The sequence below is a fragment of the Sesamum indicum genome, linkage group LG6 (assembly GCF_000512975.1).
Source record: "Sesamum indicum cultivar Zhongzhi No. 13 linkage group LG6, S_indicum_v1.0, whole genome shotgun sequence".
Taxonomy (NCBI): domain Eukaryota; kingdom Viridiplantae; phylum Streptophyta; class Magnoliopsida; order Lamiales; family Pedaliaceae; genus Sesamum; species Sesamum indicum.
The window spans coordinates 11938711-11961082 of NC_026150.1; the positions used below are offsets into that span (position 1 = coordinate 11938711).

A 22372-nucleotide genomic window follows, 5' to 3' on the forward strand; every position below is an offset into this window, starting at 1 on the left:
TTGGAAGTATTTTGAGATGTTTGTGACATCTTTTAGCCTATTGCTCTCAAGATTAAGTGATGAAACAAAGATAAAAATGTTGTGTGGTTTTTGTGTGTTATTTACATATATAAATAGCAAAAAAATATTTTTTTTAGCGCCTTTTTTTCACTCCAAACACTAAATACAAGCATGGTCTTCTGTTTTTTCGCTAGCTGCCAGTTAACTAATGGCACGTGACTTGTCACATGCCATTTCCATTAGTTGTTAACAGAACAGGACCATTTCTATTAAAAAATGGAGTTTTGGGGCTAAAGGTGTTGAACACTTAAAGCGTAGGACTGCAAGTGAGAAGGGCCCTATCTAGTGGGACCAAAAGTGATATTTTGCCCCAGTTGACTAACAGGTCACGTGCCGTTTCTGTTAGTGTTAACGGAATAGGACCATTTCTATTAAGAAAATAGGATTTTAGGACTAAATGTATTGAACACGTAAAGCGTGAGATTGCAAGTGAGAAGGCCCTATCTAATGGGACCAAAAATAATATTTTGCCTTATAATATGATCCATTACTTGGCAATGATGTGATTCTAGCAGCGGCTTGCTGCTTATATGCTTCTTTTAATTAATGAAAATTATCTTACCCAAAAAAAAAATTGATAATAATGGGATCAAATGTACCATTTGAAAAAGGAAAAAGAAAAAAGAATAAATAGTATAGTTGATCCCTTAAGTTTATATTTCTAATCACTTTATTTTCTTAAATTTATTTTTGAACTTTAGCGTTCCTAAATTTTAGTTTTCGTCTCATATTGGTTTAAAAAATGTAGCCAAATTTTGACTTGTTGGAGCATAAATTTGTCAATTTGAACTTGATTTTCTCAACTTTAATTTCTTTAAGTTTATAAAATTATCCAATTACTCTTCTTTTAGACAAGAAAAGTATTTGTAAAATATATATAATTTGAAAAGGGTTTAATGCAATTTACCCTCCAATAATATTAAAAATAAGTAAATTATCCTTTTATGAAAAAAAATTATAATTTACCCCCTATATTTTAAAAAATAAAATAGTTAAATTATTTCAAAAACATAGAGAGATAAATTACTACATTTGAAAAACACAGGAAGATTATAACACATGTAGATAAATTGCAATTTACCCAATTTGAAAATATAAGAAGGAGATCTATTCAGTAATTTTCTATTTTAGAAGTTAAGGACACGTTTAAGAAAATTAAACCTTAACAACATTTCTAGACAAGTTGAATTTTTTATTCCAAATTTTATCCTTTTATTCTTTTGTTTAATAGATACACATTATTTGTATAAAATTTTCTTTTAAACGTGACTTGCACATGAACCAATCAAATTGCAATTCTAATTCTGTAAGTTATCTCGTGTAGGACAGCAAATATGCTCCTAAATTATAGGACTAATATTGCCTCTAAGGTTATGGATTCGAACCCCACAATACGTGGAAGTTGTTCTACTGCATAATTAGCGTTGTCTTTTTACTGTAATAGTAGATGTTGTATAGAAATCATTGTTGGATATAAATATTCAATATGAATTATAATTTTAAATAATAATAATTCATCGCTTTCACTTAAAAGAAAATATAAATTAACACACACTCGAGTGTGAATCACATATGCTTCACATACGGCATAACCCAAAAAACCCTTAAATCAGAATTGCATAATTAAATACTTGAAACATTAATCACCTTTTCCGACAATCATAGAAAGTCAAACAGCACATGTAATCTTTTTGGAGGGAGGAAAGGAAAGAAAACTGCATGAACGTAGAAATGCAGCATTGGATCTGAATTCTTGACCACGCCTGTATTATTTTACTCCTTGCAGGAGGATGCAACTACCACCAACCCATTTTCCCCTTGTCCAGCGACCCGATTTTAATGTTACTCTGAATTCATTTATACATCTGTTACCTATATACCTGCCTGGAAAAAAATACATTAAAAATCCCTCTTCTTCCCTCCCTCCTCTCTTTCATTCACTAATCTCCACAGAATCTTAAGAACAAACCCACCACTCTCACACTTGTCCAACTCTTACCTCAAATATCTGCATTGTTTCATTCCTTCCATTTGTCTAAACACCCTGGAAACAGAGCCTCAGCTCTCTATTTTCCATCTTTCTCTCCTTTCCTTTTTATGGTCCTGGATTGGAGTGTGAGTGGCATTCTCATACATATATATGGCCGGGGCCTGGACAAGAACTCCCTGGATTTGATCGCTGAATCTTGTATCACTCCTCATTTTTGTTCTGCTGTTCTTGATTCTCCGGGCCTTTCTCTTTGAAATAACTGAGAAATGGCCGTCGAGAAACACGTTGTATCAGTTCTAACAATGGCAGGAGGAATCCTGCACGAAATCTTGAGTTTCATCGTTTTTACTATGTTAGACCTCCTGGATTTCCTTCTTTGCTACGCCTTCAAGGTCGCGGATGTTATCATGGAAGCTGAGCGGAAGCCTTGCTATTGTTCATCAGGGAAGGAAGCAATCACCAGCAGCGGGAAGATCCTGGTTTCCGAACAAGGGGAGTCAAAGATAGTCAGTTTAACTTGCAGCAAGTTGCAGCTGGAGGAAATCTCCGACACTCTCTACGCTCGCCCGTCGTGGGTTTCCAAGTTCTCGAAATGCAGCTTTCTGCAGTCCTCGAAGAGGATCAGCCGACGAAGTGCGGGGCCGGTTCGGCCTACGTTCACTGTTAATCCGACCATCGTTGAAATGCTGCAAGGCAGGATTGGGAGGCAGCAGATGTTTCCGGTTCCTAGATGGTCGGATTGCGATTGCAAGACTTGCACATCTTGGACTTCGTCCTCCTGCAAAGAAACTCTCTTTGTGAAAGCTGATGGTGCTAAAGGTAAGGACAGAAACACGGACATTTGCGTTTTCGTCCTGTTGTAAGTACCGGGTGGCACCTCATTACAAAAGAAGACAAGATTAACAGACAAAATAATCAAGTGAGAATTTTAATTGGTCTCTAGTGATTTAGTTATTTTACTTTGTCACGTTAATGAATATATTTTATAAACATTATCATTAGTAAGAATGGGTGACAACATTATTTGTATAAAATTGTAACTAAAAAAGTAATTAATGACACATGTACAATGACGGCATAATGACAATAACTATTTGTCATAATTATACATGCGTCACTAGCTAATTATCTATATTAACGACCTGATAAAAGATTTTTTATCATCAATAATTATATAATAACAAAATTAATATTATTGTCTATTTAATATATATTTTTAATAACAATTTTAAAAATTGTCACTTGATATTTTAAAGAATTGTATTTTGTTATAGTTAGTCCACTTCAAATTTTATCACTAACATCATATTTTGTTGTGGCACTTTAACAATATTTCTAACCAGAAATTGTCGATTTAGTCGAAATATGGCCAAAAGAGGTCTAAAATGTGACAAGTTCCGGCGATTAATACCCTCAATTTGTTATTTGTTTTTTAAATTGTTGTCCTTCATGACCAAATTAAGTTCCAAGTGGAGCAATTAAAAGTGCCACCACCCCATACTTAACAGCAAGAAAATTGCACTTTCCCCAAAAAGAACAAGACCCTTTAACTCACGTACCTGCCCAACTAATTTTCTGACCAATGCATGAAGATGTAATGAATGCAGTAATAATTTTGATTCTTCTCTTGTGTTTTTGATTCTTCTCTTGTGTTTTTTTGGTGAAACTCAGACATTGTGCAAGAAGATGTGTTGTTCATTCATGGGTTCATATCATCCTCAGCATTCTGGACCGAAACACTGTACCCCAACTTCTCAAAGTCTGCGAAATCCAAATACAGATTGCTTGCGGTGGATCTGCTAGGGTTTGGGAGGAGCCCTAAGCCTACGGATTCGCTGTACACGTTGAGAGAGCACTTAGAGATGATTGAGAGGTCTGTTCTTGAGGCGTACAATGTCAAATCTTTCCACATTGTGGCGCATTCGTTGGGCTGCATTTTGGCTCTTGCTCTTGCCGTCAAGCATCCAGGCTCGGTCAAGTCCTTGACGTTACTTGCACCGGTGAGTTGAGCTTTAATCTAGTTCATGTGTTGTCGGTTTTGCCTTTATATATGTATTATGATAAAACTAGAATGGTCTCACTAAAAACAATGACTTTTTACTAGGATTTTTTTATAGCTAAAAGAAAAAAATCGTGGCAAATAAAAATAAATCATCGCTTTGCAAAGGCCATTCGCCGTTTTTTTGCAAGTGCAGACAAAAAATATTAGTCATGACCAAAATATAACAAATAATTTGTTTATGGCTAGTGACGAATATTAATTAATTGTAGTAAAAAATATTAAAAAATTTTGTTTTGATTTTTTTAACGTGATTAATAGTATTAATTTACCACTATTTATAAAATGTGGTTATTAATAGTATAGCAAAAACTTAATTTTTTTTTATAATATCTGCGACGAAGTCCATGGGTGTGGTTAAATTTTTAAGATAGAACAAAGAACACAAAACACACTCCCATTGTTTTCCTAGTGTTACCAAGATAAATTGAGAGAAAAAATTTAAAGATATTATACACTCTCCTCCTTTGAGGCTTGGTGAAATTACACGTAAACCTCCTGTATTTTGGAAAATTAAATTTAGCACCCCTGAGTTTGCTTTCATCTAACAAATAAGTCCCTCAATTAGTTAAAATTCACCGAATTTGTTGATACAAAAAAAATAGATAAAAATCTGTATGAACCCTGATTGACTTATTACTGATTTAGTGCACGTCAAATAATTATTTTGACCAAATTACCCTCAGATACTTTCACGTATTAATGCATGTGAGGAGGTATATCTTCACCGTTATAAAAGTAGTTTAGTCCAAGAAAGATTATTTGTCATTCAACAAGTCAGTAATTAGTCAATCGAGGGTAAATATATTTTTTCATTGAGTTATTTTTGTTATCATCAAATTCAGTGAATTTTGACTAATGGAGGGACTTATGTGTTAGACGGAAACAAACTTTTGAAATACTAGATGTAATTTTCCAAACCACAAGGGGTCTAAGTGTAATTACATCAACCTCATGGGCGAAGAGTGTAATTATCCCAAATTAAAATTCTTACCCTACAACAAAACCCAATCAATGACATAATAACAATGAAATAATTATCATATAATTCATGACTTTTTATAAATTGTATATTAATTATACGATAAGCGTATTTGACGTACATACGTTTCCATAAATTGGCAGCCATATTTTCCAGCGCCAAAGGGTGAAGCATCCGCACAACACATGATGAGAAGAATTGCCCCACGGCGGCTGTGGCCGATGATCACATTTGGTGCGTCAATAGCTTGTTGGTACGAACACATCACTCGGGCGTTTTGCCTTGTGATGTGCAAGAACCACCGTCTCTGGGAATCTATCACCAGACTACTCACCGGAAACAGGTGCCTCTGCTTCTTCTAATCTCAAAGGAAAATACTTAATTGGGATGGACTTCCCAAAATTTTCATTACTCATCACGTGAAACCTACAACATGATATATAGTGGGGATTTTTTCAAAAATGATGGGTCCAAAGTACGACCTGGCTTTCGTGCATCATGATCAGAATCATTAAATATGAAATATTACATCAAATATTAATGCACTATATATATTAAAAAATTATAATTTTAATCCTACAATTCAAAGGAGGTGGCATTTTTTAGTCCTGTACAAATTGAATTTTGTAACTTAGTTTTGTAACTTTATACTTTTACCAATTTTAATCCTTTTCAGCCAATTTAACTAGAAATTGCAGGACTAAAATAGCAATTTAATTGGACTGTGTGCAAGTCACATGCAATTTTCTAACAAAATTGGCAGGAAAAGGATGACACTACAAAAAATAAATTACAGGACTAAATTACGAAAGTTAAATCGTGCAGAACGAAAGTACGCTACTCCTTATAAGTTACAAAGCTAAAGTTGCATTTTTTTTCCTATATATATAGATAGCTATATATATATATATGTGTGTGTAGTTTGACGACACTACAAAAAATAAATTAGTTATGTTACAAATGATTATGAATTAAATTAAAACTACGAATTCAAACCAATAAAACTTAAATTTTGACCATGATTGATTGATATTTGTCTTAGTGTTAGTTATAATTAAAGTGTTTGACATGATTTATACCTGTGACCAAAACAATTAATAGCAGTTATCGTGCTACCGTTCAATTAATATTCACCATTATTTTATTTTTAATTATGATAATTAATTATAACAAAAAGAATTATATTTTCTTTTTAGTGTGCTCAGCTAAATGTTCTTGCACTTATTGATGTACAACTGTATTAGTCAAAAATAACAAAAGAAATAAACCAAAATTAATTTATTACAACTAGCAATAATTCTGGAATGATATTATTAATTAGATTGATAGTTTGCTATTACATTTCATATATAATTAAACTAGTGATATTGATCACACGTTATATCTAATATACATTAATTAGACGTACATAGAGTACGATTTCCCTTTTTCTTTTTCTTTTTTTAATTACATGGAGTATTATTTCATTTCTATTTTTGGAAAGTCATTGATGCCACATTTTGCTACTATATGTATTAAATGAAATATTTGCCTGACCAATTATATATATATCCTTAATTCAGATGGTTTTCCTGCTAGCTAAGTACAATACAATGATAATATATTCGACACGTTCTTAGGGATCGTTTACATTTGTAGTTCAAAAGGTCTGATCGAATAAAGTATGATAAGTTATAATTTTTTTACTTTATATACCGCATTAATCGATAAATAACATTAATGTGTGTATAAATAATTAGTGATTGATTTTAATTTTATTATATTTATTTAAAAAAATGAAAAAAGGACATATAAAATAAATAATTGGTCAAAATTAATAATTAAAATAAACCAATTTGAAATTTGTAGAAATAAGAAATTATTAGTAAAACTACTTAATGGGAAAGATGGTTATATGAGAAATAAATAAGTGTAATTGAGGGTATTTTAGCCAATTTATATTTTGCGAACTATATAAGATATTTTAGAGGTTTCACCTTTAATAAATAGTACTAGCAATTGAGCACACTCGATGCTTGTGTGGGATTAAAATATACAATATTTAGTTATATTTATGAAAATGATCATTTTTGCAGGGTGAGAACGTACTTGTTCGACTGCTTCTTTCTTCATACACACAACGCTGCGTGGCATACCCTACACAACATCATCTGTGGAACTGCTGGAAAGATCGAAGGCTACTTGGACGAGGTCGAGAACAAATTGAAGTGCGAGATCACGATACTTCATGGGAAAGATGATGAGCTGATTCCTGTCGAGTGCAGTTACAACGTGCAATCAAGAATCCCTAGAGCCCATGTTAAGGTGGTCGAGAACAAAGATCACATTACCATAGTCGTCGGAAGGCAAAAGGCCTTTGCTCGGGAGCTTGAGGGTATTTGGAACAGTGCAGCAAGTGGCCATAGGGTGTGAATTTCCTTAGAAACTCAACATGAAAAAACGTTCTTTTTTTGGTTCTCCGACTCCATTCTCAGGACTCGAACCTATGATCTATTTTTTACACGAACAAGTTGCATCATTAGGCCGCTTGATCATCCTTTAAACATGACAAAAATGGTTCTCATTGATTTTCATCAAGATTAGGGTAAGAAAATTGGGGGTGTTTGGCAAGTTCTTTTTTTTCTTTTTTTTTTTTTATCTGATCCTTAATTTCTTGTTCTCTTCTTATGAACTTTATATATGTTAGGGTTGTTGAAATGTTCATAAAACAACGTTGATGAAGTTTTGTGCTTCTTGTGATGGGAATTTGGTGTGGATTTGTTATGAATATAGAAAAATCGAGAAACTATGATTTTTGTTATCCAATTATTCAATTTTTGCCACAGTTTTCCATCTATTTTATTTTAGGCTCTTGGCATCAGGCACGGATCGGCTGAAGTGAGAATTTGAGGGGATCGAAAAAATTATTAAAATACTTTTATAATGATACTTTTATTAGATCTGATTCAATAAATAAGTAAAAATAGTAACTGACATGTCTAATGAAAACAAATTTACATATATATGTAAATTTAATCATAGTTGTATTTGACATTCACATTTAAATTATCTAGATCTATAATCTACTTAATATCCAATTTGTCTACTATTATTTTTTCAGTGTAGGTAATCTAGATCTATTGATGGTCTCTAATACTTCCCCTCTTTTAATTTATAGTCTATTTTTTGGTGCATTAATTTTTTTCAAGATTTTCAGGCAGATCCATGGCAAGCCCTACGAACCAAGAAAATAAAAAAAAAAGAAAGGTGACTGTTGATTTGGAACCCTTGAGAGTTCAGCCTTCAGATAAATCCAAGAGAAAGCCTTGTATCTAACCTGTTGGATGGAACAAATTTTCTTTCTTGGAGCGCATCCATCAAGATAGCCTTAGGGCCTAAGATGAAGTTGGGTTTTATCGAAGGGAGAGGTCCCAAGCCAGCTGAAACTACTGAGGAATTTGTGTGATTGACTAGGGTAGATTGCCTGGTAATTTTTTGGTGTTAGGATTTTACATCTATAACTATTATGGAAAATTATAATCTTTTCAAGATCTAGTTAATAAATATACAATGTACCATGATAAAAATTGAATAGAAATATTACCCTTAAAACTTAATTCCACATGTAATATTCCAAAGATAAATCCGCAAATGAAGCTCATCTGCTAGTGTCATAGGATCTTCACCAATGTAGAAGGTACGATAAAACTCTACTTACTCTTGTAAAATATCGAAAAGAATAATGGAGGGGGATCATCAGAATGTATTAGCACATTCTGCAAATAAGACACTCACAAAGTTTGAAATGGCCGACACTAGTATAAAAGGGAGAAGGAAGTGACTCTTCATTCATCCGTTGGGCCACATTCTTCCCAAAGGAAAATGGTTTGTTCCTTTTAATGTTCCTATCATAATTAGATTTTTATAATCCACATTAAGAGTGAATGGAGTTACAAAACTCCAAAAGACTTCACAAGTCACTCACCTTTTCATCCTCCGTTATAATATATACCACATGTTAATAACCCATACCTTGTTACTATAGTGTGTAACCAACAGGATTTGATTAATACTAAGTTAGGGACTAAATCCAACAATATTAAGTGGTTTCTAGCAAAACGTTAGTACTCCTTATCGTTAATTAAATAATTATCATCTACGATTAATTATATTATTTAACAATTTAAATAATACGCTTGATTTGTGGAACAGTTTCAACACTTGGCTCTTGAATACATTGTCAAAAAACATAGTTGAGTTGTTCTTGTACATTAACTCGGCTAGGGAACTTTGGCTCGAAATAGAGGTAAGGCATGGGGTGAGCAACGACCCTATGGGTTACCAACTTCAATGAGAGATTGCATCTGCAGCTCAAGGAACACTTCCAATTTCTGCCTATTTTAGCAAACTCAAGAAACTTTGGAATGAGTTGGTTTGCTTGAAATCAATACCTTCTTGCAGCTGTCATGCTTCAAAGGATGTAGCTGACCTGCTTTAGGGAGATTATTAGATGCAGTTCTTAATGGATCTTACTGTTGGAATTGAGTGCTCACCATCTTCTACTGCAGTCACGGCGTCCTAGAAGAATCATATTCATCTTGTTGCTGGAGCAGGCCTTGATGATGATCTTATTGATCAAGGATAGAAGAAGTCGTTTCTTTGAGCAACAAAAGCAGAAGCGTGGCCACGCTTATTTCAGTTTCTGTATTTTTTGTACAGTCAGCTTGTTTGTATAGTCATCTCAATGAGTCATTTATTCTGAACGTGATTGGGCCACGTAAGGCAATAGGTAGTTGATAATCTGTTACACGGTTTTAGCGGTAGATTTGTCTATTTAAGCATCGCCTTCTTCATTGCTCTCTGTAACACAAAAATTTACCAGAAATGAAAGGAATGCCTTTGCTCTATTTTTCTGCGGAATCTCGCATCTTTCCTACTTTGTTCAACTTGAATTTCTTCATGGTATCAGAGCCTTCTTCTTGAAGTTCTCTTGATACGTTTGTTTTGCTGGTTCAAATTTCTATTTTACTAGAGCAACGAGTGCAGATTTATGGTAGATTCACCAACACTGGAAGCAGACCAGTATGAAAGAGAGGTGTTGTATTTGCATCCCTCAGACAATTCCAGCTTTGTGTTGGCATCTTCGCCCTTAATAGGCTCGAATTACTTGACGTGGAGCAGAGCGGTGTACGTTGCTCTAGGATGCAAGATGAAGCTTGCATTCATAGATGGAACATTTCCACGGCCTCCAGCAGGATCCGCTTTGTTTGAACAGTGGAGAAGAGTGGATTTAATGGTGACTTCGTGGCTGTGGAATTCAATTTCTAAGGACCTCGTTGAGGCCTTCATGTACGTGAGTTCTTCTCGTTAGTTGTGGCTGGAAATACAAGCTAGATACGGATGGAGCAGTGGTCCGTTGATATACCAAATACAGTGTGAAATTTCGTCGGTTTCGCAAGGAGATATGACCTTAACTAGCTATCTGACAAAAGTGAAAAAGCTATGGAATGAACTCTTTTGTTTGGCGCCATCACCCAAGTGCACTTGTGGAGGATGCACTTGTGGAATTAATAAAGCTTAGGAGAACAATGGAACACAACTTATGCAATTTCTCATGGGACTCCATGAGAATTTTGATAAAGAGAGGAGTCAATTGCTTATGATGGATCCATTTCCTGATTTGGAGAAGGCTTTCTCCATGATCTTTGCGGTAGAACAACAACGCAATATACAGAGACAATTGGGAGACAACAACAGTAATGCAACTTTTCAAGTTTCCCTGAGAGATAGCAGAGGTAATCCAAAACAAATGCAAAAACGCAGAAGTTTTGGGGACAGGGATAAACGGACTATGATGATTGGATAAACGATACCGGCGCCACAAACTATGTGTGTGCGCATCTGTCAAATTTTGATTCTTATTCTACTCCTGTACACACTCATTTCGTGTATCTACCCGATGGCCTATGTTGGAGTTGTGAAGTTAACGGATGAGATCAAACTCAAATCAGTGTTCTACATTCCCAATTTTCCTGTCAACCTCTTGTCAGTGAGTCAGTTTTGTAAATAGAATAATTACACTTGCTTTTTCAATTGGTTTGGTTGCGTGTTGCAGGACCAGGGGAATAGACGAGTGCTTGCTAAGGGAAGGTTGAATAAGCGACTGTACATTCTGAAATCAAGTGGATCTAGGAGTTTAACTGCTTCGAATTACATTACTCCTACTTCATGTAATGCCGTAGTTGATTGTAACGATAGTTTGTGGCATGCTAGAATGGGACATGCCTCTATGGCAGCCATTAGGCGTATTCCAGCTTGTAATATCTCAAGAGATTGCTTGAAAATAAAATGTGACATTTATCCTCAGGCGAAACAATCAAGGCTTCCGTTTACAGTTAAGTGATTCTCATGCTACTGCAATTTTTGACTTGGTGCACTTAGATGTTTGGGGTCCTTACAAGACATCTATTTTAACGGGCAGCAATTATGTATTGACGATTCTAGATGACTACAGCAGATCGCTATGGACTTACCTCATTAAACATAAAGATCAAGTGGTTGGGACTTTGCAAACGTTTACAGCATTGGTTGAAACTCAATACAGAACTAAGATCAAGGTTAATCGCTCAGACAATGGGTCCGAGTTTGTGAATGCACAATGTCAAAGTTAGTGTCAGAAATTGGGAATTTTGCATCAAACCACTTGCGTTTATACTCCCCAGCAGAACGGGAGAATAGAGAGAAAGCACAGACAACTTCTAAACGTTGCTAGAGCATTGCTCTTTCAAGCTGCATTGCCGCTTCGCTTTTACTTCGAGAGATGTAGTGTTTCGCGAACTGGTTTTTCCCTTTGCTAAGGAGGTGACTGCAGATCAATTGAACTGTCCTTTGCCTATGATCACTGCTGGAACTAAGAATGAGCATTCTGCCATTCCTACCTTTTCTCCAACTGTGGTGTCATCATCACATACTGCAGAAACTGAGCAACTTTATGCAAATGCAGAATAACAATCCTCCACAACCTCAACAATAGTCACCAACGTTCCCTAGTAGGTCTGCCAGAGTTACTCGCAAGCCATTATGGTTAAACGATTTTGTATGTTGCAATGGTGCTCTCACTCCACATCCTTCCTATGTTAGTTTTCAATCCTTTGTAGCTTCCCTAACATCTTTACAGGAACCTCGCTCCTTCGCTGAAGCTGTTCAATGTCCCAAGTGGAGGGCAGCCATGGATGAGGAGCTCAAAGCGTTGGAGAAAAATAAAACTTGGGAGCTTACTCACCTTCCAGTTGGGAAATGCGCCATCGGATGCAAGTGGGTGTATAAGATCAAGTTGCGAGCTGATGGTTCGATGGAACGATACAAGGCTCGCCTTGTTGCCAAAGGTTTTAATCAAGTCGAAGGTGTCGACTACACTGAGTGTTTTTCGCCTGTGGCTAAGGCAGTAACCGTGCGCTTCTTCTTCACACTTGCAGCAGTAAAGGATGGCTCCTTCAGCAGTTGGACGTTAACAACGAGAAGATGTAGGGTACAAAACCCGAGTGGTATACTTTATCAACGAATCCCTAAACAACTATTACACTTGATTTGGAGTACAAAACTCCTCAAATATTAAAAATCGAGATTACAGTAATAAAAGAAAAATACACAGAAATAAAGAGATAAAGGAATAAAACCGTAATTTCGAAAGAGGCTCAGAAACTAAGCCATATTCAGTCGTTAAAAGGTCACGGTCACTTGGCGACGCACCCACTCAGGCCAAACCATGGGTGCTCCACACAAACTCAAGATCACAGAGATCAACTCAGTAAATCGTCGGTCACAACAGACCCAACTGTTCACACAGAACACTCACAAAGAAAAGGAGGTCTCACAGAGAGTATAGGTTCAGATTTTTTTTTTGGTTCGCATATGTGAGGGCTTGAAGAACTCCCTTTTATAGGTCTCAAGAACCAGTAGAAATGGAAGGCAAGGTGGCTTTCCTAAAGCCATTAAGTTGGCTTAGGAAAGCCACCGTGACCGTCGCCGATGAACGGAGAAGGAAAGGGGAGTCATGGAAGGTAGCAGAATATTGAGAGAAGAAGAGAGACATTCCATCGGAGCTAGTGAAGTAAGAGAAGGAGAAATGGGTTAGGACTAGGGTTTGACTGATATATATGTAAAAGGCACCTGGGTCGGGTCGTGGGTCGCAGCGGGTCGGGTATGGGCCACCAAGTGGGTTGGCCTTTTGTGGGCTTGGTGAGTTTTGGGCCTACCAGTAATTGGGTCCTGGGCCATAAATCACAACAGAAGACATTTACATGATTCCTCCGGCCGGTTATAAAGTGAATTATGGACAGGTTTGTAAACTAGTGAGGTCTTTGTACGGCTTGAAAGAGCCTCACGACAATAGAACGTCGAATTGACACAGAAATTGCAGGAATATGGGTTTATCCAATATGCCAATGATCATTGTCTTTTCCTCCTTTCCACTACCAATGGATTAATTTGTCTTCTAGTGTATGTCGACGACATACCTATTGCAGGTTCTGATAATAATGAACTTCAGAAAATGAAGGATTATTTGTACCGGTTGTTCACTATTAAAGATATTGGCCAAGCTCGCTACTTCCTGGGATTAGAGATCGTGCGAAGCTCTGATGGGATTTATTTGGCACAAACCAAATATATTATGGACATCATTGCCGACACGGGTTTACTCGACGCTAAAGCCATTCCCACACCTCTGCCTGCTGGACTTAAATTGAACTCTGAAACTGGACCTATGCTTCCTAATTATGAGTCCTACAGACGATTAATAAGCCGTCTACTATACCTCAACTATACCAGGCCAGATATCTCTTATTTTGTGCAACAGTCCAATATCTCAATAAACCGTGTGCATTTCACTGGAAGGTTGCACTTCATGTGGTCAGGTATTTAAAAGGTTGTCCCTCACTTAGTTTATTTCTCCCTGCAGCCAACTCATTGGATCTTCAAGCTTATTGTGACGCCTGGGGGTCTTGTCCTGATTCTAGGCGCTCTCTTACTGGGTTCTGCATTTTTTTGGGTGGTGCACTTGTTTCTTGGAAAACCAAGAAACAATCAACAGTTTCGCGTTCGAGCACCGAGGCGGAATATCGAAGTTTAGCTGCCACAGTTTGTGAACTTCGTTGGCTGTCATTCTTACTTGCTGATTTTGGTGTTTCTGTGACTTTGCCTATCTCACTTTTTTGCGACAACAGGGCTGCCGGCACATCCTAGCTAATCCCGTTTTTCACGAACGAATGAAGCATATTGAGATAGATTGTCATGTTGCCCGTGACTTACTGACTCTTATGATCATGTTCAGAACTAGATATTGATGTTGAGCCGTTACTAAGAGTCACTAAGGTCCATTTGATGGTTTTGTGAGTAGAAAAGAAAAGGGAACTTAGCCCAATTTTCTCAAATTCTTTACAAAACATGGCTATGCAGGTGAGAGGAAGTGAGTCAGGAATGAACAATTCTACCAATTATTACTAGAAAGAGAAGGCTGTAATAGACAAGCAAGGGCAAATAGAATTGCTTCAAAATACATAGCTATCCGGACTGGTATAAAGCCCTCATGGACCAAAGAAAGAAGGGAACAACTGCACTAGCAGGGGCATGTGTGCAACAGAAGGTCAAAATCTTGAACAGTAGTCTGTACAGAGTTTGGTGGATGATGAAGCTATTTATGAGTTTACCAAAAGTGAACTAAGAAGGATTTTGAGGGGAAGTGATCCAAAGTCTTCTAATGGCTCAACGTTTCATGAGTTTGAGGACTCGATAGGTAAGTTGCTTCTAAATTCTGTGTACAATTCCTTAACTTGTTGGATTATTGATAGAGGGCCTACTCCACACATGTGTAATTATAGTGTTGTGTTCCAATGCACCAACCACAATAAGTTACTCCTGCATTCATTCGGCAGATGGTTCTAAGCCGAAAGTAGGTACTATGGGGAATATTCAATTACCTAGTGAACTCTTGCTTAATAATGTATTGCATGTTCCTACCTTAAGTTTTAACATGCTATCTGCTAGTAACATTTGTGATACTTCAAATATCAAATTTAAGTTTTACCTAATGTATTGTGTCTTGCAGGACTACAAAACTAAAAAAACTGTACCTCTAGGTAGACTTGGAGAGAAGGTTTATGTCCTAGAAGAGAACTCCTTCAAGACACACACTATTGAACAGTATCTGAGGCACTCAAGATGTAAGATTAACTGCTAACACAGAAGATATAAATTTATGAAATAAAAGATTAGGCCACACATTTTTTCTTGTATTGTAACATTTGGGTTTTTTGAATCCAAGCAAAATAGTTGTGTACATATATATGTATATATATAATATTATATGTGATCCAGCATTTATTTAAACCAGAATGCAAGCTGTTGTGTCTGGAGGCTACCTTTACAATTAGGAGGCAAATATCTTGTAATTTGATATTCTCCATCCTTCCCACCCACCTTCAAATTTACTTTTATAATACCATTATATATATGTTCAATTCAATAAAAATACATAAACTATTATAAGAAGCTACTCCTCTCTTTCCTCACACACTCACCAACCCTCTCTCTCTCACTCCCCTTCATATAAATCCCTCTCAAACGCCCTTTCAAATTCCCACACATATACGAAAATAAAAAATCCTAATCCCAATTCCAATTCCAATTCTACCTTTCTCTCAATCCAAACAACCCCTCCCCACCAAGAAAGGGGAAAATATGGCCTTAATATCTCCAAGAAAGCTGAGATACGATCTCTACTCATACTCATACCAAGAAAACTCAAACACGCCTTTAGTCATTTCAATTCTTGCATCCCTGATCGAGAGAACGCTGGCTAGGAATGAAAGAATCGCTAAGAAGTACTCCAAATGGACGGGGGTTTCTAAAACACGAGTATCGACTGCAACGAGACGCCCGACATGACGATTCAGTCGTATTTAGAGAGGATCTTCAGATACACTAGAGCTGGACCGCCGGTCTACGTTGTTGGGGCAAATCGTGTTTTGGTACTATTAAAAAGGTCAGTTTTGTTTTTGGTACCACAAATTTTGCAAGTCCGGGTTTTGGTACGGTTAAACCAAAAAATGAATATTTTTTGTACCAACTTAACAGTAGAGCCCATGTGCACGGCACATGGGCCTTAACGGCCGTCAAATCCCGTTAAATCACGTTCCAATTCTATTGACCTCCAAAAACCAAAAAAAGGGGCAAAAGTATAGAACCCTCTTTCACTCCTCCAAAGAAGAAGTTTCTCCCTTTTGAAAACCCTAACCTCAAACTAGAAGATAAATTCAAAAATTAAGCCAAATATTTAATTGAGAATCTGAATCCGAGAGAGAGGAGACTGGTCTTCGTGGTTGATTTGAAGAAATGGTGTTGACGCCCATCCTTCGACCCGATTCATTGGTGTCCGATGGTTTGCTAGATTATGGTGAGTTTTTCTTCTTCTTCTAATCTTTTTGATGCTTTATCTAAAATGTAATGTGCCTTTTTTGCTTCTCGTTAATTGTATTATTGTTTATAAATTCTTGAAGTTAATTCTTTATAATGATATTTCTTTATGCCGAATGCTTGTACTTGGTCAAAGCTGAGTTCTTGCATTGATTGTATCCATCTCCTCGTTCCAGAGCAAATTGTATTTGAGCCTCATGTTCATCCTTTGGGGCAAAAGAATGAGTTAAAAGGGAACTAAGTTAACCACAAAAGGGTAGTAAGCAACAAATCCCTGCTCAATGTGATAGACTAATCAATACGCCCCAGCAACTCTGACCAAGTTCCAGCACATTTGAAGCACAATATCATAATATATCTAAAACATAACAGAATAGATGCTAGTTCCATTTCACCAAGGAGAGAGGTGATTAACTATTCTCATAAGCCATGAAAAAACCGACCAAAAAACATTGCTAGTCCTCGCTCAAGCAATCATGTAATACAAAAATGGAGAAGGTGGATAGCAAAACATGCATTCTATGTACCTTTAACAATTACAATTCGTAAAGAATAATTAACGTTAGTAGAGTAAATCTACAATTTTCTGAAGCTTATGCAAATTAATCTAAAATCTTAGAGATGCCAATTGTTTTGTATCTAAAATGGATATGCAATGCTTCTTCTTTCTATGTTTTAGTACTCTGCTTTTCTCTATGTGTTTTTATGCATGCATATAATTGGAGATGTTATCCAATGTGAACATATCCTTGCTCCCAATTAGGTGAAATTCAATTTATACTTCATTATAAACCTTAAGCAACAACACTTAAGTAGAATTGTAACATTGGTTGTTTTGGATTGTCCATCATAAGTTATCATATGGCAAATGCTTTTGTCTGTTATGGACTCTATAGAATTACATTCTATAGCATAGTAGTAAATCATGAATCAGAGTGCACTAATGAGTGCTGTGAATTGTTATTGTTGTCTCTATGCTATGATTGATAACCTTTTTCTGGTTTAATTGGAACTTCATTAGCTCTGTATTGTAAGTTTTGCAAGTCATTCCAGTTTTTGCAAGTCATTCCAGTTTTGCAAGTACTTCTTTGGAATTTGTCATCTTATGTTTAAATATTTTAATTTGTTATATTTGCAGGTAAATATAAATTTTTTATCAGCTTATGAATTTATCATGGAGGTAAATTGATATTCCATCCTGTTCAATGCAAGTACTTGACAAGTGTTTTGAATAGTTGGACGATTTGGGTAGGAAAAAATACTTTAGAATTGATATGTTAAAAAAGTTTACAGCATTATGCTTTGAAACAGACCTTTTTCAACTTAGAGATGGCCATGGGGGCGAGATTAGGGTATACCTTGAAGCAGTTAGAAGCCCCATTGTTGCTGCTGAAATTCAGGGGAGTGATAAGGGTAAGAATATTGCGACTGAGGGAATACATACTATGACTGAGGGTGATAAGGGAAAAAACACTGTGATTGAGCGTGATAAGGGAAAAAATACTATGACTGAGGATGGTGAGAGGGCTCATTGGGTTGATTGGGATAGGGATGACGAAGATATGAGAGAAACTGAAGAATGGGTGGTTGATTCTGAAGATAACTTGTTCGATGGAGATGAAAGTGTTGATTATGATGAGGATGATGAGTGTTTTGATGAGAATGTAGACAAGGATGCAGAATGGGCTGGTATATTACAAGATGCCTCTGAAGATGAGATGCGGTTTGACAGTGATGATCATACCGATGGTGATAGCCCAGATGAATTTGATAGTCAAATGAGATGCGGTTTGACAGTGATGATCATACCGATGGTGATAGCCCAGATGAATTTGATAGTCAAAAGAACAACGATGATGATGATGTTGGGAAGGTGCTAGTTTTCTGTACCGATGACAAATTAGATCCTAAATTTGCATTGCGAATGAAATTTAGTAATAAAAAGAAATTTCGGGAGGCCGTTCATTCTCATACCATTATGACTAGAAGAAATCTTGTGATAACAAAAAATGACAAAAGGAGGATTTATGCAAGATGTAAGGCCGACGGGTGTTCATGGCATATTAATGCAGTGAAGATACGAGATGAATTGGGATTTCAGATCAGGGAGTACAATCATGTGCACATTTGTGGGGCCAGTTTCAGTGTGAAAATATGAGGATAAATTGGCTATCACAAAAGTATGTGGAGGTATTCAGATCTGATCCCAATAGAAGTGCGAAAGGTTTCAGACAAGATGTAATGAGACAACTACGCTGCAATGTGTCTAGGGGACAAGCATACGCGACAAAAAGAAGATGTCTACAAGAAATACAAGGGTATGGAGCTGTGCAATATGCAAGACTGTGGGATTATGCTGGTGCTTTGAGAAACAAGAACCCAGGCTCAACAATAATCATGAACCTAGAAGACTGTGGGTTTTATGTGTGCTTTGCAGCAGTAAAGAATGGATTCTTGAGCGGATGTAGGCCTTTCATAGGTGTTGATGGCTGTCATTTAAAGGGCCCCCATGGTGGTGTTCTACTCACAGCAGTAGGTGTGGACCCAAATAATAAACAATTTCCACTTGCATATGCAATAGTTCTGAGTGAAAACAAAGAAAATTAAGAATGGTTTCTAATATTATTAAAGGAAGATTTGAACATTATAAGGGATGATGCCTACACCTTCATTTCAGACAAACAAAAGGGCTTTTTACCAGCATTTGAAAAGGTTGTTCCTGGAATAGAAAACAGATTTTGCGTGAGACATTTTCATGGTAACATGAAGAATGCTGGCTTCAAGGGGTTGGGGTACAAGAAGACTTTATGGAAGGCAAAAAATACTACTACAGTCAGTCAATTTCATAGAGCAATACAAGACATAGCTGATTTGGATGTAAGATGCCTTGAGTGGTGGCAAGACAAGCCAGCCTCACAATGGTCAAAGCGTCATTTCAGTACGTACCCGAAGTGTGATTTTCTGCTTAACAACTTGTGTGAATCCTTCAACAGTTGTATCCTCGAGGCAAGAGAGAAGCCTATATTGACAATGTTGGAGTGGATAAGGGAGTATGTAATGACTAGAATGCAACAATAGAGATAGGGCTGAGAGGTTGTGGGAAGGCAAGAAATTATGCCCAAAGATAAAAAAGATTGTGGATAATAATATGAAAAAAGCCGCTGATTGCATCACAGTGAAGTCTGACGACACACATTATGAGGTACAAGGTTTTAATAGTGCAAGATACACAGTTAACTTGAAGGAAAAAACTTGTTCTTGTAGATCATGGGATTTGACAAATATCCCATGCAACCATGCAATGAGTGCAATATCTGCGCAAGTTTTGGATCTTGATGACTTTGTGCACGAGTGTTATCATGTTGACACTTTCTGCAAGGTATATGCACCAGCAATCATACCTCTTGATGGACTAGAAATGTGGGAAAAAACTGGTTATATTCCACCTGTGCCTCCAAATTTTGGGAGAAAAAAGGGGAGGCCTGCAAGGTCAAGGAGATTGGAACCGGACGAGGTCCGGAAGGGCAAGAAACCTGCAACAACAATCAACAAATTGCAAAGGCAAAGAGGAAAAGGATATGCAAATTCTGTCATCAATTAGGACACACCATAAAAGGTTGCAAGTGGAAGAAATTTGTTGAAGAATTCCCAGTCAATGATGGGTTTGAGCAGGCTGCAGCAACTGAACATGTAACAACACCTGTACAACAAGATGAGGTGATTGTGAATGAAGATTGCCCCCCAGTAAGCCAACCTGAAGTAGTTAGTCAACATGAAACTGATGATTCTGTAAGTTTTCATTATTTTCATTTGTTTACTATTAATATAAGTTATGATGTTTTATTTTTTCTATTATAGTGTTGCTATTAAGTTTTTATAATTAAGTAGTTACTATTAATGTTGTTATTCATGTTATTCTAGTGTTAGTGTTGGTGTTCATGCTTCTATACTGGTGTTGGTGTTATTGTTTTGTTCATGTTTCTATACTAGTGTTGGTGTTAGTGTTGTTGTTCATGTTTCTATACTGGTGTTGATGTTAGTGTCGTTGGTGTTGTTTCCATTCTAGTGTTGATGTTAATGTTGTTGTTTCATATTACATGGCCAAGATCAAATTAATGCTCCTGTATTAGTACCAGCACCACGTTTCATGCATGCAAGGGTCAACATTAGGGCACCGCCACCTATGGTAGGACACCCTCCTGGTTTTGTTTCTCGTCCCACCTAAGGTAAACAATTCCACATTAAAGTTTATCTTGCTATTATAATTCTGTTTCGTATCTAATCAGCCTTAACTTGAATATGGCAGGTCCTATTGGAGATATTATTATACAAGATGGTAAAAAATATATCACTTTATCAAACTTGCGCACTGTAATGACATCTCAGAAGGCACAACCTAAGGATAAAGGAAAGAGAAAGATGTAGACAAAAATGTAGAGACTTTTTGTACAGGTTGAAGTCTTTTGGCAGGTTATTAGTGAAAATTTGTGCATTGCAATGCATCTCTTTTTGTCAAATCAAGTTTAATGAGCTCAAATCGTGTATTTATAACTAATATACTTTGCTTCATGTTTATGGATTTCATCTTTTCTTCTGAAATGTGTTGTATTACTTATTTTGCGTCGCACATAACTTTATGGGACCAAAAAAAGCTATTTTTATGTTTAATGTTACCAAAACACAAAGGATGTTGGGAGACCAATTTTTCCTCCTTTTTCTCAGCCTCACGTGACTTTTCCTTTCCAAAATTCTGGGGTTGACGGCCTTTAAGGCCCATGTGCCGTGCACATGGGCTCGGGCTCTACTGTTAAGTTGGTACCAAAAATATTCATTTTTTTGTTTAATGGTACCAAAACCCAAACTTGTAAAATTTGTGGTACTAAAAACAAAACTGACCTTTTCTAATGGTACCAAAATATGATTTTGCCCACGTTGTTGCCTATGTTTATATCGACAGGTTTTGCCAGTTTTACCCTGAGTTTAGGATTGGAGCCAGGAATGTGCATAGGCTGCTCATCACTACAATTATGGTCGCATCTAAGTATGTCGAGGATATGTAAGACATTTCCCCTTAATTTCTTCTTCCCTACTTGCTCAATATTTATTTTTCCATACCAACTACAATATTTATATCTTAAAATATTTGTTTAGTTTATCATAGCTAGAAATTCTTTTCATTTTCTTTTTTTAAAAAAAAAGATTGGAATTTATCATTAATGCACGTATGAAAATATTATTATTGTACAAATATTTCATGATTTAATTACAAATAATTAATATGAAAATGTCTAATTAAGTCTAGTTTATATATATGTGTATATTAATTAATTTGTCGAAAAAATTAATTATAATGTATTACTTATTCTATTTTTTTGTATGATGATTAATTTGGACAGGAATTACATAAATTCATACTTTGCTCATGTGGGGGGATTGACAACGAACGAACTGAACAAACTGGAGGTTGAATTCTTGTTCTTGATGAAGTTCAAATTGCATGTGAATATGAGTGTTTATGAGAGCTATTGCTGCCATTTGGAGAGGGAAGTGAGCATTAGCGGAGGGTACCAAATAGAGAGGACTTTGAGGTATGCTGAGGAGATCAAAACCAAATAAACAGGTGTGCTGAGGTATTGTAACATTTGGGTATTTGTGAGGTGTGCCCTCAATCCAAGCAATACGAAACATATTTGATCTTGTCCATATGGACATAAAGGATCCTTGCAATATCCTTATCTGATTGTACATAGATGTAAACTCTTATAGATTATCATAGTAGAAGTACCTGGATCTTCTTGATGAGGCATAAGTCTCAGATATTGTCCATGTT

General features: G+C 36.3%; 2 protein-coding genes across 2 annotated transcripts; both read left to right on the forward strand.

The window, feature by feature from the left end:
• On the forward strand, nucleotides 1976–7774 carry LOC105164396 (probable lysophospholipase BODYGUARD 3). Its single transcript, XM_011083041.2, has 4 exons — nucleotides 1976–2869; nucleotides 3722–4050; nucleotides 5235–5434; nucleotides 7167–7774. Exons 1-4 carry the CDS (start codon nucleotides 2317–2319, stop codon nucleotides 7501–7503), a joined length of 1419 nt encoding a protein of 472 aa, XP_011081343.1. The 5' UTR covers nucleotides 1976–2316; the 3' UTR covers nucleotides 7504–7774.
• Nucleotides 15808–22158, forward strand: LOC105164457 (cyclin-U2-1-like). The gene is given in 4 exon segments (XM_011083108.1): nucleotides 15808–15985; nucleotides 15988–16071; nucleotides 21472–21598; nucleotides 21939–22158. Coding segments are annotated over 4 exon segments (609 nt in total).